At 43.7% G+C, this 17,241-nt stretch overlaps 1 protein-coding gene across 1 annotated transcript in view; it reads left to right on the top strand.

Annotated features, from left to right (window-relative positions):
• Window positions 1–17,241, top strand: part of LOC115139555 (rho-associated protein kinase 2-like) — an 88,254-nt gene that overhangs the window by 55,652 nt on the left and 15,361 nt on the right. The window contains exons 17-31 of the mRNA XM_029677083.2: window positions 1,600–1,759; window positions 2,136–2,296; window positions 2,572–2,756; window positions 4,438–4,507; window positions 5,296–5,399; window positions 7,685–7,871; window positions 8,052–8,145; window positions 8,382–8,476; window positions 9,345–9,536; window positions 10,258–10,423; window positions 11,627–11,694; window positions 11,834–11,922; window positions 12,018–12,096; window positions 12,214–12,484; window positions 12,873–13,143. Of these exons, the coding sequence (XP_029532943.2) occupies window positions 1,600–1,759; window positions 2,136–2,296; window positions 2,572–2,756; window positions 4,438–4,507; window positions 5,296–5,399; window positions 7,685–7,871; window positions 8,052–8,145; window positions 8,382–8,476; window positions 9,345–9,536; window positions 10,258–10,423; window positions 11,627–11,694; window positions 11,834–11,922; window positions 12,018–12,096; window positions 12,214–12,484; window positions 12,873–13,143 (2,192 nt within the window). The remainder of the gene's footprint in view (window positions 1–1,599; window positions 1,760–2,135; window positions 2,297–2,571; window positions 2,757–4,437; window positions 4,508–5,295; window positions 5,400–7,684; window positions 7,872–8,051; window positions 8,146–8,381; window positions 8,477–9,344; window positions 9,537–10,257; window positions 10,424–11,626; window positions 11,695–11,833; window positions 11,923–12,017; window positions 12,097–12,213; window positions 12,485–12,872; window positions 13,144–17,241) is intronic.

The following is a 17,241-nucleotide window of genomic DNA, read 5'->3' as shown; positions in this document are numbered from 1 at the left end:
AACATGAAGAGTGGTACTCAGTGATGTTGTGTTGGATTTTCCCCAAACAAACCTTTGTATTCAGGATAAAAAGTGTATTTCTTTGCCACATATTTTGCAGTATTACTTTAGTGCCTTATTACAAACAGAATGCATGCTTTTGATTTTTTTTAAATTCTGTACAGGCTTGCTTATTGTCACTCTGTCAATTAGGTTAGTATTGTGGAGTAACTGCAATGTTGTTGATCCATCCTCATTTTTTTCATATCAAAGCCATTAATTAAACTTACTTTTTTTAAATCACCATTGGCCTGAGTGGTTTCCTTCCCCTCCGGCAACTGTTAGGAAGAGACGCCTGTACCTATGGACATTCCCTCGGGGACATTCTACCACCCCCCCTCGTTTATGATTGTTACAGTTGTAAATATGTATTTATTATTATTGGTATTATTGTCACTTTTCTTTTTGACCTGCACTGTTGGAGTTTGGAGCTTAAGCATTTCACTGTACCTTGCAATTACATCTGCGACCCTGTGCATGACTAATAAAGTAATCTAGTCTAATCTCACTGGGTGCATTGATACACCATCCAAAGTGTAATTAATAACTTCACCATGCTCAAAGGGATATTAAATGTCTGCTTTTTTTTTTTACCCATCTACCAATTTGTGCCCTTCTTTGCAAGGTATTGGAAAACCTCCCTGGTCTTTGCAGTTGAATCTGTGCTTGAAATTCACTGTTTGACTGAGGGACCTTACAGATAATTGTATGTGTGGGTGGGGTGCAGAGATGAAAATCATGTTAAACACTATTATTTCATAGAGCGTCAATTCATCTTATAATATGACTTGTTAAGCCAAATTTTACTCCCAAACTTATTTAGGCTTGTATAACAAAGGGGTTGAATAATTACAGACTCAAGACATTTCAGTTTTTTAAATTCTTAAAACATAATTACACTTTCACATTGTGGGGTATTGCAGGGTCCCCCAACTGGTAGCCCGTGGGACGAATTTGGTCCGCGGGTTGTTTTTTTTGGCACCCCAAGTTTTCTGAGCAAAAATTTTAAAAATATGTAAGTGTTTTTGGGGGGGATTTTGATTGCTGGACATAAAAGACTGTAAAAACTCCAGGAAATCAGCTCCAAGTGATTTAAAGAAATCTGTTCCCTGCATTACCACGCATAATAGAGAGACACGTGATTGTATACAAATGTGCGCAAGGTTTGAAATGATTATGTTTTAGTCAAGCATTCTATCTGTTTGGGCTTCTTGCGGTCAATTTGCAGTCAACAAATGATTTGTAATTATGTTCCGGCCCCCCGACCATCTGCTCCAGAAAAATATTGACCCACGGCTGAATCTAGTTGATGATCCCTGGGGTATTGGGTGTAGATCAGTGACACAATTTAATATTTAAAAAATTCAAGCTGTAACACAACAAAATGTGGAAAAGTCAAGGGATGTGAATACTTTCTGAAGGCACTGTAGATCTTCTTATTATCTCAAGTCCTCTTAGATCTCTCACAGTGGCAATCAATTTGGTGCTGGGCAGCTGTCCCCTCTTTATCCTGAGACACACATACACAGTTGACCTTTGACCTCTGGTTGGGTCCATTAGGAGAAGAGCAACCAGGAGATTGACCTGGCATTCAAGCTCAAGTCACTGCAGCAGAGCTTTGACGCGGAGCGGGCAGAGCACAAGGTCACCAAGACACGCCTGGCTGACAAGAACCAGATCTACGAGTCCATCGAAGAAGCCAAGTCTGAGGCCCTGAAAGGTGAGGGGGGAGAAAGGGTAGAGGTGTTTGGGAATTGATAGATTAGTGAAATGGAGCGTAAGAGAAACATATATGTTACAACAAGAAGCAGGGGGAAAATGTGCCCCACCTAGTGAGTATGTGTCACTGCCAATAATGACAATCTGGATAAACGTGTTGGCTCAACCAGGACTTTTCAAACCTCTCCTCTGGGACCCCCAGCTGTTCCATCTATCCTAGCACTTCTGAATCAACTTGTCAACTAATCACCAAGTCCTTGAATAGGTGAATAAAATCAGCTAGTTCAGGTCTGCAACAAAATTGGGAAACATCTGGCGTCCATATTATACAATTGTCTATTATTATCATAACATTGTCTCCTTCTTACGTTTGTGAGGGATGGAGCGGACGCTGCAGGAGGAGCGGAGCCACAAGCTGCAGTTGGAGTCCAGGCTGCTGCACCTGGAGAAGGAGCACTCCATGCTGGACTGTGACTACAAGCAGGCTGAGCACAAGCTGGACGAGCTGCGCACGCACAAGGACAAACTCGCTGAGGAGGTGTGTGTGTGGGGGGGTTCAGGGTTGTATGTGTGTGTGTGTGGGGGGAGGGGGACAAGTCTCTGATTGTCTCTACATTCATTCTTTGTGTGAGAGAGTGTGTAAAGTGTGTGCGTGTGTGTCTTTATTTGTGTGTTTCGGGAAGATTTCTCTCTGTCTGTTCTATTAGCTGCAAGAACAGGTCTTGGTGCTGTCTTTACCCGAAACTAACCTCACCATCTCTCACTCTCTCACACTCATTCACTCTCACACTGTCTCATTTCTCCTCACTCAAGGTTAAGAACCTGAGCCTGTGTATGGAGCAGGAGGAGAAAAAGCGCATGCTGAGCCAGAACGACCTGAATGTCCAGACCCAGCAGGTGACTGCTCTGTGCTCCTCGGAGAAGCAGCTGAAGCAGGAACTCAACCACCTGCTAGACATGAAGCACAGCCTGGAGAAACAGAACCAGGAGCTACGCAGGTAGAGGGGATAACGCGAGCACACACACATGCTTTATAAACACATATGCACAGTCAAGCTGGCTTTGGAAAGGATTCAGACCCCTTGACTTTTTCCAAATTTTGTTAGGTTACAGCCTTAGTCAAACGTTTATTAAATTGTTTTTTTCTTCATCAATCTACACACAATAACTTATTTACATAATGTTCAGACCCTTTGCTATGAGACTTGACATTGAGCTCAGGTGATCATCCTTGAGATGTTTCTACAACTTGAGTGGAGTCCACCTGTGGTAAATTCAATGGATTGGACATGACTTGGAAAGGCACCCACCGGTCTATATCAGATCCCACAGTTTATAGTGCATGTCAGAGGAAAAACCAAGCCATTAAGTTGAAGGAATTGTCCGTAGAGCTCCAAGACAGGATTGACAGGAGGCACAGATCTGGGGAAGGTTACCAAACATTTCTGCAGCATTGAACGTCCCAAAAACAACACAGTGGCCTCCATAATTCTTAAATAAAAGAAGTTTGGAACCACCAAGACAGGGAGGTGACAAAGAACTCGATGGTCACTCTGACAGAGCTCTAGAGTTCCACTGTGGAGATGGGAGAACCTTCCAGAAGGACAACCATTTCTGCAGCACCCTACCAATCAGGCCTTTATGGTAGAGTTGCTAGACAGAAGCCACTCCTCAGTAAAAGGCACATGACAGCCCGCTTGGAGTTTGCCAAAAGGCACCTAAAGACTCTGACCATGAGAAACAAGATTCTCTGGTCTGATGTAACCAAGATTGAACTCTTCGGCCTGAATGCCAAGCATCACGTCTGGAGGAAACCTGGTGGCCTCCCAACGGTGAAGCATGATGGTGGCAGCATCATGCCGTGGGGTGTTTTTCAGCGGCAGGGACTGGGAGACTAGTCAGGATTCAGGCAAAGATGAACGGAGCAAAGTACGGCGAGATCCTTAATGAAAACCTGCTCCAGAGTGCTCAGGACCTCAGACTGGGGTGAAGGTTCACCTTCCATCAGGACAACAACCCTAAGCACACATGCAAGACAAAGCAGGAGTGGCTTCAGGACAAGTCTCTGAATGTCTTTGAGTGGCCCAGCCAGAGCCCGGACTTGAACTTGATCGAACATCTCTGGAGAAAACTGAAAATAGCTATGCAGCAACACTCCCCATCCAACCTGACAGAGCTTGAGAGGATCTGCAGAGAAGAATAGGAGAAACTCCCCAAATACAGGTGTGCCAAGCTTGTAGTGTCATACCCAAGAAAACTTGAGGCTGTAATTGCTGCAAAAGGTGCTTCAACAAAGTATTGAGTAAAGTGTTTGAATAATTATGTAAATGTCATATTTCCTTTTTTTTTCAAATAAATTTGCAAACAATTACAAAAAAACATTTTTTTGTTTTGTCATTATGGGCTATTGTGTGTAGGTTGCTGAGGAGTTTTATATATTTAATCCATTTTAGAATAAGGCTGTAACGTAACTAAATGTGGGAAAAGTCCAGGAGTCTGAATACTTTCCAAAGGCACTGTATGTGTGTGTGAGAGAGAGGATGTGATGGCCAATCGATGTTACTTATCATTAGGTATCATTTCTGTCTTCCCCAGGCACTACATGTTGGGAGTTGTGTGTTGTTTGTTTTAGATTGATTTGACATGGCAAGGATTGACAGTCCTTTTCCCCAATCACAGGGAGAGACAGGAGACTGACGGACAGCTGAAGGAGATGAAGGACCAGCTGGAGGCTGAACAGTATTTCACGGTACTGTTGACTTCTAGTCACTCTCCCAATGAGTGGAAAGATTTTCCCAAAAATCCCAGGTTTACCAGAAATCCTGGTTAGAATACTGCTGGGAATTTTTGTAAAGTTACCAGAGTTTTTGCAACCCTAAGAAAGACTATATTTAGTAGTTTCTCAGTCTAGTAATTCTGCTTTACAGTGTTTGCTATGTCCCAAATGGCATCCTATCCCTATTGACCCTGGTCAAAAGTAGTGCACTACATAGGGAACAGCGTGCCATTTGGGACATACAGTGTGGCAAAAAAGTATTTCATCAGCCACCAATTGTGCAAGTTCTACCACTTAAAAAGATGAGAGAGGCCTGTAATTTTCATCATAGGTACACTTCAACTCTGACAGACAAAATGAGAAAAGAAATCCAGAAAATCACATTAGACTAGGCATCACAAGAGGTTAAACAGAGTTCAAACAGGTGCCATTAATACAGGTAACGAGTGGAGGACAGAGGAGCCTCTTAAAGAAGAAGTTACAGGTCTGTGAGAGCCAGAAATCTTGCTTGTTTGTAGGTGACCAAATACTTATTTTCCACCATAATATGCAAATAAATTCATAAAAAATCCTACAATGTGATTTTCTGGATTTCTTTTCTCATTTTGTCTGTCATAGTTGAAGTGTACCTATGATGAAAATTACAGGCCTCTCTCATCTTTTTAAGTGGGAGAACTTGCACAATTGGTGGCTGACTAAATACTTTTTTGCCCCACTGTATGATAGTTGGTGTGTGTTGACGTGGATGTCCTCTGTGCCAGACCCTGTACAAGACCCAGATCCGGGAGCTGAAGGAGGAGTGTGATGAGAGGAACAAGCTGTATAAGGACATTCTGCAGAGACTGGAGGAGTACCAGGAGGAAAGGTACTGGATCAGGATCCGACCATAAACTGTGCCTTGACACTAGGGTTGCGAAATTCCTGTAAGTTTACCCAAAACTGTGATTTCTGGAAACCCTGGGAACCCACAACCCTACCTGAAACTCAATTATATCTTTGTTCACACCACTGAGCCCAGCTGTACTGCACTGGCCTGGTTACACATCCATTGTAGTTGCTGGACCCATTCTGGAAAGAAGCACTTCTAACAAGCTCTTGGAGATTAGTGGCATTAGCACAAAGTTAATCTCTCATGGACAGACTACGTAAACATACATGGTACCACTTGTGTTTAAGTAGTCTGTCCACAAGTGATTAGCTGTAGCCTCATGTAATAATGTGTTTCATCCTTATCATGGCGAAATGATAGCCTGACAATACTGCAGGTAATGTGATCAGAGCGTAACCTAACCTCTTGTGATGCCTAGTCTACAGGTGATGTGCCATCAATCACCATATCACAAACACAATGATCTTCGAGAATCTGACCAAATTACACAAGATGTTTGATTATTAGCACACACTGTAAAGTCACACAGACAGACTTTAAGCTCTAAACTCCTGTTACAGCCAGCCCGGAGATCTCATTTTATCTCAATATCAAGGGGCAGCAGCGTAGCCTAGTGGTTAGAGCGTTGGACTAGTAACCGAAAGGGTGCAAGATCAAAGCCCCACTCTGTCATTCTGCCCCTGAACAAGGCAGTTAACCCGCTGTTCCTAGGCTGTCATTGAAAATAAGAATTTGTTCTTAAAACTGACATGCCTAGTTAAATAAAGGTGTGTGTATATATATATATATATATATATATATATATATTTTTTTTTTTTTTTAAGTACCTTACTGTCATTGTTTTCAATTAAAATGGTGGGAGGGGAAAACTAGCTGTTATTGGCAGAGAACTCTCTTATTCGTCTATTAACTAATTTACCGCCTGGTGATGTCACCAGGCAGGCCAAAACGCCATCCCACCAAAACAGGCTGACACTAAACAGCTCTTAGACTATTATACTAAAAGGGCATTATCATCATTTTCACAATTTCACAATATTATTCTAACCTCATTGTGTGGAAATATACTGTATATAAAACACAGTAATATCACGTTTATGACTTGATTGCACCTAAAATAGAAGTGAAAATGGAACTCATTGATATATGCTACCGTTCAAAAGATTGGGGTCACTTAGAAATGTCCTTATTTTTGAAGAAAAGCACATGTTTTTTTTGTCCATTACAATAACATGAAATTGATGTTAGAAATATAGTGTAGACATTGTTTAGAAATATAGTGTAGACACTGTTTAGAAATATAGTGTAGACTATAGTGTAGACATTGTTATTGTTGTAAATTACTATTGTAGCTGGAAACAGCAGATTTAAAAAAAAAAAAATGGAATATCTACATAGGCCCATTATCAGCAACCATCACTCCTGTGTTCCAATGGTCATGTTGTGTTTGCAATTATGTTAGCACAGCTGAAAACTGTTGTACTGATATAAAATATGCAATTAAACTGGACTTCTTTCGACTAGTTGAGTGTCTGGAGCATCAGCATTTGTGGGTTTGGTTACAGGCTCAAAATGGCCAGAAACAAAGACACTTTCTTCTGAAACTCGTCAGTCTATTCTTGTTCTGAGAAATTAAGGCTATTCCATGCAAGAAATTGCCAAGGAACTGAAGTTCTCGTACAACGCTGTGTACTACTCTCTTCACAGAACAGCACAAACTGGCCCTAACCAGAACAGAAAGAGGAGAAGAAAATTAAATAAAGAATTTAAAAATATATATTTAAAAAATCAGCCATTTCCAGCTACAATAGTCATTTACAACATTTACAGTATCTACACTGTATTTCTGATCAATTCTATGTTATTTTAATGGACAAAAAATTGCTTTCCTTTCAAAAACAAGGACATTTCTAAGTGACAGCAAACTTTTGACCTGTAGTGTACTAAGGCCTAACCTTCTCCTAGGCCAGCCTTCTCCTATTACAACGTTTGGCAATGCAAGATTAATGTATTCCTAGGTCAAGTGACCGTCCCGACATACAGTACAGGACACTGATTTCATTAGCTTAATTTTCCCATATATACTGCACAGATTGCACCAAAGCAGGATTTTCCTGGTATTCCGGGATTTCCTTTTTGGCCTTCCAGCGACTGCTCTGACATAAAGCACTGGACTAGATTCAGTCATTTTCCCATACAGTAGTGTCAGTATTTTTCCAAATCCCCACATTCTCTGGTATTCTGGGTCTTCCTTCCCACAGGGATTCCCTGGCAGCACAGCTGGGGGCGAGCCTAACCAAGGTGGACTCTGAACAGCTGGCGCGCTCCATCGCCGAGGACCAGTACTCCGATCTGGAGAAGGAGAAGATCATGAAGGAGCTGGAGATCAAGGACATGATGGCCCGACACAGGCAGGAGCTAGGGGACAAAGAGGCCACCATCGGCTCGGTGAGGGGGGGATGGGTTGGAGCGAGAGACAGAGCGGGGAGGAAGAGAGAGGGAGAGAGACTGAGGCTTGAGTTTAGTCAGTCAAATAAGAATGTTGTCAAATAGAGGGTGTCACTGAATACTTTTGAGACCTGTACTTGGTGTCTGTAATGCTCACCTATCATCTGTGGCCCCCTACAGTTGGAGGAGTCCAACCGCACCCTGACCGTGGACGTGGCCAACCTGGCCAATGAGAAAGAGGAGCTCAATAACCAACTGAAGGAGATGCAGCAACGTGAGTATCCCCCCCCCCCCCCCACTCGCCCTTCCTACTTTGAGCCCAGGTCCACAGTGTCCAAAATGTTCCAGAAATGTTGTGGGAATGCTTGTTCTTGGTTTGGTGATGGAGGAGTCCATGTGCTCTCAAGGTCCTCACAGTATCCAGAATATTACCGGATGTGGTGATGGGAAAGTTTGTCCAGAATGTTCCAGGGATGTTATCAGAAGGTTTGGTATTGGTTTTGTTCACAGAGCTCCAGAAGGCCAGGGAGGAGGAGAGACATATGAACAGTGTGAAGATGTCCTTCGAGAAGAATCTGCAGACGGAGAGAACACTTAAGATACAGGTGAGGGACTGTTTGGATGTGTATCACATATGAGCTATCTGGCTAGAAAGCACTGGTTAGCTACAAATAGTGTCGCTGTAAAAGTCGTGTCGCCCTTTCCCAACCAAGACCACGTTATTGGTATGGGTAATGGTTAGCATAACACGTTAGCTCCTGGAGTACAAAGTATCGGGGGTTCATGTTCCTGAGTTCAGCAGAACAGATACAAACCTCAAATGTTAGATATTATGTAATATATAGAGTCAGTTTCCTAGAATCTCCATCAAAAGCTCCTTTTGTTCCAGGACTTGCCTGAATCGTGTGTCCGGGAAAACAGCCCATAAAGTATTTTTCATTGAGAATATACACTGAGTGTACAAAACACTGCTCTTTCCATGAATCCAGGTGAAAGCTATGATCCCTTATTGATGTAGATGAAGGGGAGGAGGCAGGTTTAAGAAGGATTTTTAAGACAATTGAGACATGGATTGTGTGTGTGCCATTCAGAGGGTGATGGGCAAGACAAAAGATTTAAGTGCCTTTGAACGGGTTATGGTAGAAGGTGCCAGGTGTACCGGTTTGAGTGTGTCAGGAACTGCAACGCTGCTGGGTGTATCACGCTCTAATGTTTTCCCGTGTATCAAGAACTGTCCACCACCCAAAGAACTTCCAGACAACTTGACACAACTGTGGGACGTATTGTGTGGGACGCATCCCTGTGGAACGATTTTGACACCTTGTGGAGTCCGTGTCCCAACAAATTGAGGCTGTTCTAAGTGCAAATATTAGGAAGGTGTTCCTAATGTTTTGTACACTCAGTGTATATTGTGGTGTGCTGTCCATTCCATCCCCATAACATATTGTGTATATGTATGGCTGTATCCACCAGGCGGTCAACAAGCTGTCTGAAATCATGAACCGGAGGGAGACGATGCGTGCGGGTCACCGCCACGATGACACCCTGGACATGCGCAGGAAGGAGAAGGAGAACAGGAAGCTACAGTTGGAGCTGAGATCGGAGAAGGAGAAACTCAACAGCACCATCATAAAGTACCAAAGAGAGATAAACGATATGCAGGCGGTCAGTCTATAACATAACCACAACCTTACACTAACCATCACGCAACCACTTAAACAGGGAGTCAGTCCAACCAGAGCAAAACCGCAACCTTAAACTAACCATCACACAACCACAACCTTGTACTAGGTTGGGCTCCCGAGTGGCGCAGTGGTCTAAGGCACTGCATCTCAGTGCTAGAGGCGTCACAACAGACACTGGTTAGATTCCAGGCTGTATCACAACCGGCCGTGATTGGGAGTCCCATAGGGTGGCGCACAATCGGCCCAGCGTCGTAAGGGTTTGGCCGGGGTAGGCCATCATTGTAAATAAGAAATTGTTCTTAACTGACCTGCCTAGTTAAATAAAGGTTAAATAAATACAATACTAACCATCACACAACCACTCGTTGCTGTGAACATTTTACTATGAGAGCATTTCATTTTCTTATTACTAGGCAGTGCTGTGGGAACAAAGTGAGGCCAGTTGGCTGGAATGGCCTCCCAAAGTCACACCGATATAAAGACACCAGTAAATACTACCTACTTGATGCTTCAGCTAAAAGTGTGTGCATGTGTGTTTCCATCAGTGGAGGCTGCTGAGGGGAGGGAAGACTCGTGGTAATGGAATGGCATCAAACACATGGAAACCACTTATCCACTTATTCCGCTCCAGCCGTTACCGGGAGCCTATCCTCCCCATTTAAGGTGCCAGCAACCTCCTCTGATTTCCATCTGTACTGTAGGTGTTATCAGACGAGAGCCAGGTGCGCATGGAGCTCCAGATGGCCTTGGACAGTAAGGACAGTGACATTGAGCAGCTGCGCTGTCAGCTGACCTCTCTTAGCATCCACTCTATGGACTCCACCAGCATCAGCAGCAGTAACGACATGGACGACAGCGGTTACCCAGGTAAGACCGGCCTCTCACCCCTTACTTTACCACTGGCCACTTAACTCTTCAAATGGAAACCCTTAATAGGCAGGTGTTACCTTCATGTACTCAAATGTTCAGTGTTTTAACTTGAGCTTTAAATCATTCATATTTAACATTCAAGTCAAAGCACTGAACACTCCTCTCTATCCTTCCCTATCTCTCTGTCGCAACACAGTTTTCCTTTTATTTTCCCACCTGTCACTCCCTTATTGACTTTCCAACCCCTTCTTTCACTATGCCTTGAATACACCTTTAATTCCTTATTCCTTTCTTTCCCTTCGATATCCACTCCCACACTCCCTCTCTCTGTCTGTTGTGATGGTGTAGTGTTCATCGGTCACTCCCAGACCTCCGAATATATGCCTTCCACTACCAGTGCAGGCAGAAATCTGTCAGCATTGCCACCCAGCCCTCCTTTAGAGTGGCTCACCTTCTCTTTGGCTCCGACTCTGAGAATGAGGAGTAGGAGGAAGAGAAAGAGGATGACGTAAATGATGGGCGGTTAGAACATGGCCGCAGACCGTCACCTATGAGCAGCCGTCCACAGAGCCTGACCGCAGCGGTGCAGGCGACCCCTCATGGTCTACAAAATACGTTCCCTCTCTATCCCGCCTCGGGAGTTTGTCAGTCTGTAACACTCCCGGCAGTGACTCTGCAGTGCAACTACAGTAATAGTGGTTGGTGTTTCACAGCTGTGTGCGAAAAGTCGCAGCCTAACTTTGTGTGGCCCCGGTTAACCTTGAGCTGAGTCAACTCAAACTATGTGGACTTTCAAAACGTTTTCCCGATTTGGAATAACTCCAGTGTAGGGATCCAGAGCTGCATCTAAAATGGCCCCCTATTCCTTATATAGTGCACTACTTTAACCAGAAATGGTACCATTTTGGATAAGAAATAGGGTGCCATTTTTCTTTCAAGCACCATTAGTAGATTAATTTAGCGAAATAAAAACCTTTGTTGGGAAGGCATGTAAATAACGTATAGAGACAATAATTAGCTACAGAGCATTACATGATGCACGCAACACGTTTCGACAACAATGGTTTAACCGGTTGAAACAATGAAGTGGGCCGTGTGGATTGGCTCCTGACCTCAGCTCTCTGCAGTATTTAACAGAGCTGTCATGAAGCTCCTATGAAGCAATATTAATGTACTTCCTGTTTCCTGTATGCAAAACAGATACCAGGCTGGAGGGCTGGCTATCACTTCCTGTGAAGAACACCAAGAGATTTGGATGGGATAGAAGGGTATGGTGCCCCTTCTGCCTCTCTGACTATTCTGTACCTGATTATTGGTCTTTATTGATTATTCCACTGACACGTGAGTCCAACTGTGTGATTTTGTCTTTTTCCCTGCTCTCTCTCTCTCTCTCTCTCTCTCTCTCAGTATGTGGTGGTAAGCAGTAAGAAGATCTTGTTCTACAATAGTGATATGGACCGAGAGCAGTCCAACCCCTACATGATCCTAGACATTGAGTGAGTCACAAAGCTTGTTTGTCCTCATTTGACTTTTTTTCCCTCACTGCTTCTATTGAGATGCCTATCATTGTTCCATTCTTTCCTCCATGCAGTAAGCTGTTCCACGTCCGACCAGTCACTCAAACAGACGTGTACCGTGCTGACACCAAAGAAATCCCCAGGATATTCCAGGTGACAACTCACATTGACATCAATATCTTGTCTTCAAGACTTTCAACCGAATCCTCATTTACAGAAACGTAACATATTATCTGCTCCTTATTCCTCTTCCATCTCTCCACCTCACAGATCCTTTACGCCAATGAGGGCGAGAGCAAGCGGGAGCAGGAGTTTGCGGTGGAGCCGCCGGCGCTGGCGGGCGAGCGCTCGTCCTACGTTAAGCACAAGGGTCACGAGTTTATCCCCACTCTCTACCACCTGCCTTCGAGTTGTGAGGCATGCACGCGGCCCCTGTGGAACGTGTTCAAGCCGCCGCCCGCGCTGGAGTGCCGCCGCTGCCACACCAAGTGCCACAAGGACCACTTAGACCGGAATGAGGAGGCCATTGCCCCCTGCAGGGGTCAGTAAGAGGGGAATGGTCACAATATTTAACCCTCCCTTGCCTCCCACATTCCATAAAACTCTATAAACCCAGTAGAGTTCTAAAACCCAGATGGCTCACTTGCCACAAAATGTGCCACTTTCCCGTCTAGGTTTTATATTTCTGTGGGTGAATGCCACTGGGTTCATAGGGTTTTAATGGCATGTGGGCAAGCGAGGGTTAAATATTATTTATGAGTTACTGTTTAGAATGTTAGTCCCCCTTGAACATTGCCACTTTAGCGACTGTATTATTAGGACAGTGAAGTTAAAGCACATTTTGGTAGGCATACATATTAGTCAGTTTTCTTTAAATGAATTGTTTTCCTGTATTAGTGTATTCACTAACTTCAAACCTCCTCCCTTAGTGAACTACGACATATCCACGGCCAAAGACCTACTCCTACTGGCCGGCTCTCAGGAGGAGCAGCAGCGATGGGTCAGCCGGCTAATCAGACGCATCCCGAGGAAACACCCTGGACCCGCCTCCTTGGTCCAAGCCCCCGAGCCACCTTCCCACTCCTCCCCCCGACTCTCCCCTGGCGCCTCCCCCCGCAACTCTCCAAGCCTGTCCCCCCACCGCGGAGCCATCAAGGTCCAGCCCAGTCGCCAGCAGACTCAGCCTGCAGGGAAGCCCAGGTAAGACTATTGATGGGTAAAGAGGGTGGATTTCAGACCTGTGTTCAAATTGTTTTGGAAATCTTTCAAATACTTTCAGCATTTGCTTGAGCCTGCCTGGAATGCCAGATCGGCGGTGTTTGCGCTTTTGGGGCTATGAACATACAAGTGTCTTACATCATTCTTTAGCTTAGAACCTTGGTAATCGAACCGCTTTATCCGATTCACAATATTCTTTACAGCGAAAGCATAGCATTTGATTGTCTGAGGACAGTGCCCCCGCATACACCACAATTAAAAACATTTTTCAAACCAGCAGAGGCGTCACAAAAATCAGAAATAGCGCTAAAATAAATCACTTACCTTTAAAGATCTTCCTCTGTTTGCAATCCCAAGGGTCCCATCTACACAACAAATGGTCGTTTTGTTCGATGAAGTCCTTTTATATTCCCCAAAAAGTCAGTTTTGTTGGTGCGTTTGATTCAGTAATCCACCCATTCCACTCGTTCAACATGCAGACAAAGGAATCGCAAAAGTTATCGGTAAACTTCGTCCAAACAAGTCAAACAACGTTTCTAATCAATCCTCAGGTACCCTAATATGTAAATAAACGATACAATTGAAGACTGAATGTAGTATGTTCAATACCGGAGATAAATAACGAAGTGCGCGCCCTCATTCATGCGCTCCACAAGACTAGAGTCCTAATGAGGGACACCTTGAAAAACTACAACTACAACAACTTCAAAAAACAAGTGGAACCTTTTCTAAAGACTGTTGACATCCAGTGGAAGGCATAGGTACTGCAATCTGGGCGCTTTTTGATTGGAAATCCAATATGCCAACATAGGAATGGCCTGGGAGCTCAAACACATTTTCCGGGATGGATTTTCCTCGGGTGTTTGCCTGCCATATCAGTTCTGTTATACTCACATACATTATTTTAACAGTTGTAGAAACTTCAGAGTGTTTTCTATCCAATGCATATCCTAGCTTCTGGGCCTGAGTAACAGGCAGTTTACTTTGGGCACGTCAGTAATCCAAACTTCCGAATACCTCCCATAGCCTTAAGAAGTTAAGGTTTCCCATCTCTAGAACTAAGTGGCCTAGCCCGAACCATGAAACACAGCCCCAGACCATTATTCCTCCTCTACCAAACTTTACAGTTGGCACTATGCATTGGGGCAGGTAGCGTTCTCCTGGCATCCGCCAAATCCAGATTCGTCCTTCGGACTGCCAGATGGTGAAGTGTGATTCATCACTCCAGAGAACACATTTCTACTGCTCCAGAGTCCATTGGCGGCAAGCTTTACACCACTCCAGCTGATGCTTGGCATTGCTCATGGTGATCTTAGTCTTGTGTGCGGCTGCTCGGCCATGGAAACCCATTTCATGAAGCTCCCGACGAACAGTTCTTATGCTGACATTGCTTCCAGAGACAGTTTGGAACTCGTAGTGAGTGTTGCATCTGTGGACAGATTATTTTCACAGGCTACGCGCTTGAGCACTCAGCGGTCCCATGCTGTGAGCTTGTGTGGCCTACTACTTCATGGCTGAGCCGCTGTTGCTTCGAGACGTTTCCACTTCACAATAACAGCACTTACAGTTGACCGGGGCCACTCTAGAAGGGCAGAAATGTATTGACTTGGCCAATGCTTTGATACGGTAGACCATTCCATTCTTGTGGGCTGGCTAAGGAGTATTGGTGTCTCTGAGGGGGCTTTGGCCTGGTTTGCTAACTACCTCTCTCAAAGAGTGCAGTGTATAAAGTCAGAACATCTTCTGTCTCAGCCACTGCCTGTCACCAAGGGAGTACCCACGCTCTTCTCAATTTACATCAACAGCATAGCTCAAGCAGTAGGAAGCTCTCTCTCATCCATTTATATGCAGATGATACAGTCTTATACTCAGCTGGCCCCTCCTCAGATTTTGTGTTAAACGCTCTACAACAAATATTTCTTATTGACCAACAAGCTATCTCTGCCCTTAACCGTGTTCTGGACACCTCCAAAACAAAGATCATGTGGTTTGGTAAGAAGAATGCCCCTCTCCCCACTGCTGTGATTACTACCTCTGAGGGTTTAGAGCTTGAGGTAGTCACCCCATACAAGTACTTGGGAGTATGGACCTTCCTTCTGTCAGCACATATCAAAGCTGCAGGCCAAAGTGAAATCTAGACTTGGTTTCCTCTACTGTAATCGCTCCTCTTTCACCCCTGCTGCCAAACTAACCCTGATTCAGATGACCATCCTACCCATGCGAGATTACGGAGACGAATTCATAGATTGGCAGGCAAGGGTGCTCTCCAGCGGCTAGAAGTTCTTTACCATTGGGCCATCAGATTTGCCACAAATGCTCCTTAATAGGACACATCACTGCACTCTATACTCCTCTGGAAACTGGTCATCTCTATATACCCGTCGCAATGCTTATTTGGAAAACCCTCTAAGGCCTCACTCCCCATTATCTGACATAACTACTGCAGCCCTCCTCCTCCACATACAACACCCATTCTGCCAGTCACATTCTGTTAATGGACCCCAAAGCACACACATCCCTGGGTTGCTCCTCTTTTCAGTTCGCTGCAGCTAGCGACTAGAACAAGCTGCAAAAAACAATCAACCTGGACAGTGGTATCTCCATCTCTTCATTCAAAGACTCAATCATGGACAATCTTACTGACAGTTGTGGCTGCTTCGCATGATATATTGTTGTCTCTACCTTCTTGCCTTTTGTGCTGTTGTCTGTTCCTATTAATGTTTGTACCATGTTTTGTGCTTCTACCATGTTGTGTTGCTACAATGTTGTTGTCATGTTGTGTTGCTGCCATGCTGCCATGCTATGTTGTTGTCTTAGGTCTCTCTTTATGTAGTGTTGTGGTGTCTCTCGTCGTAGATGTGTGTTTTTTGTCATATATATATATATATATATATATATATATATATATATATATATACCTGTATATATGGTGTGCCTAGAGTGTCAAGAGTATTTGAAACATTTTCATTACTATTTGAACCCTTGATTTGCTAGGTTTGTGTTCAATAATCCACAACAATAATCCACAAAACGTTTTGCAGCGCGAAGCAAAAACCAGTGTTCTTTTTGGATATGTTCAGGTTGTACCTTCCGATTTTAAAATGTTTTCTTCCTACTGAACATGGCCCTGGTTAAAATAAACAAGATGGATATACAGCTAATGTATTCATAAATCAGATGTGTGTTACTGATATTGGATATGCTTTTCATTGCAAATATAATATCTGTCCATTTGGTCAACACAGCATACTCTTACTTACTTACTTACTGACTTTATTGTCCCTTGGGGAAATTTTAAGTTTAAAGTGGCGTTTCAATACAAAACAAAATTGACAATACAACTTTCATAACAGTTACATAGCAATAAAAATAATAATAGTAAGAAATAAGAAATAAAACATTAAATAAAAAAGAAGAAAATACTAGCCTGCTGGCCTTATGGACTCAATGGGAACATTCACCCGAGCTATTTAGGAGGGATATCACACCTGGCACAAATGATTGTCTCGTTCTGTTTTTCCTGCTGAGGGGTGCCCTATACCTGCGCCCAGAGGGGAGTAGTTCAAAGTCCAGGTACAGGGGGTGACTTGGGTCTAAAATGATTTTGTGAGCCTTACAGAGGGCCCTGACCTTAAAGATCTCATCCAGGCCTGTCTGTTTGACCCCAAGTCTCTCTTTATCTCACCTAGGGATGGGTATCGTTAAGATTTGAACGGTATTTCTACTCTTATCGATACTGCTTATCGATCTGGTACTTTAACGGTATTCTTATTGGTTCTTTTTGTAATTTTTTACGAAAAAAAACGAACCAAATTAAGAACTGAATTAACATTGCTTTATTTTCTGAAATGTAAAATAAACAATTATTTACAGCAAAATAAACAGCATTGTTTTGAACAAATCACTATTAAAGACTAATGTTGTGATGATAGAAATGTAAAACAAATTAAATAAACAATATTTTCCTGCAAAAGATAATACAGTGGTATAGAACAACACGGATGGGGCCTGCAGGTAGGCTGCAAAAGGACTAACAGTTCTTCTTACGCTGTCCTGGTGTGGAGGGCCTTCTGTTTCACA

The sequence above is a fragment of the Oncorhynchus nerka genome, linkage group LG13, assembly GCF_034236695.1.
Source record: "Oncorhynchus nerka isolate Pitt River linkage group LG13, Oner_Uvic_2.0, whole genome shotgun sequence".
In the NCBI taxonomy this organism is placed as follows: Eukaryota; Metazoa; Chordata; class Actinopteri; order Salmoniformes; family Salmonidae; genus Oncorhynchus; species Oncorhynchus nerka.
This window is presented reverse-complemented; position numbering and strand designations above follow the sequence as displayed.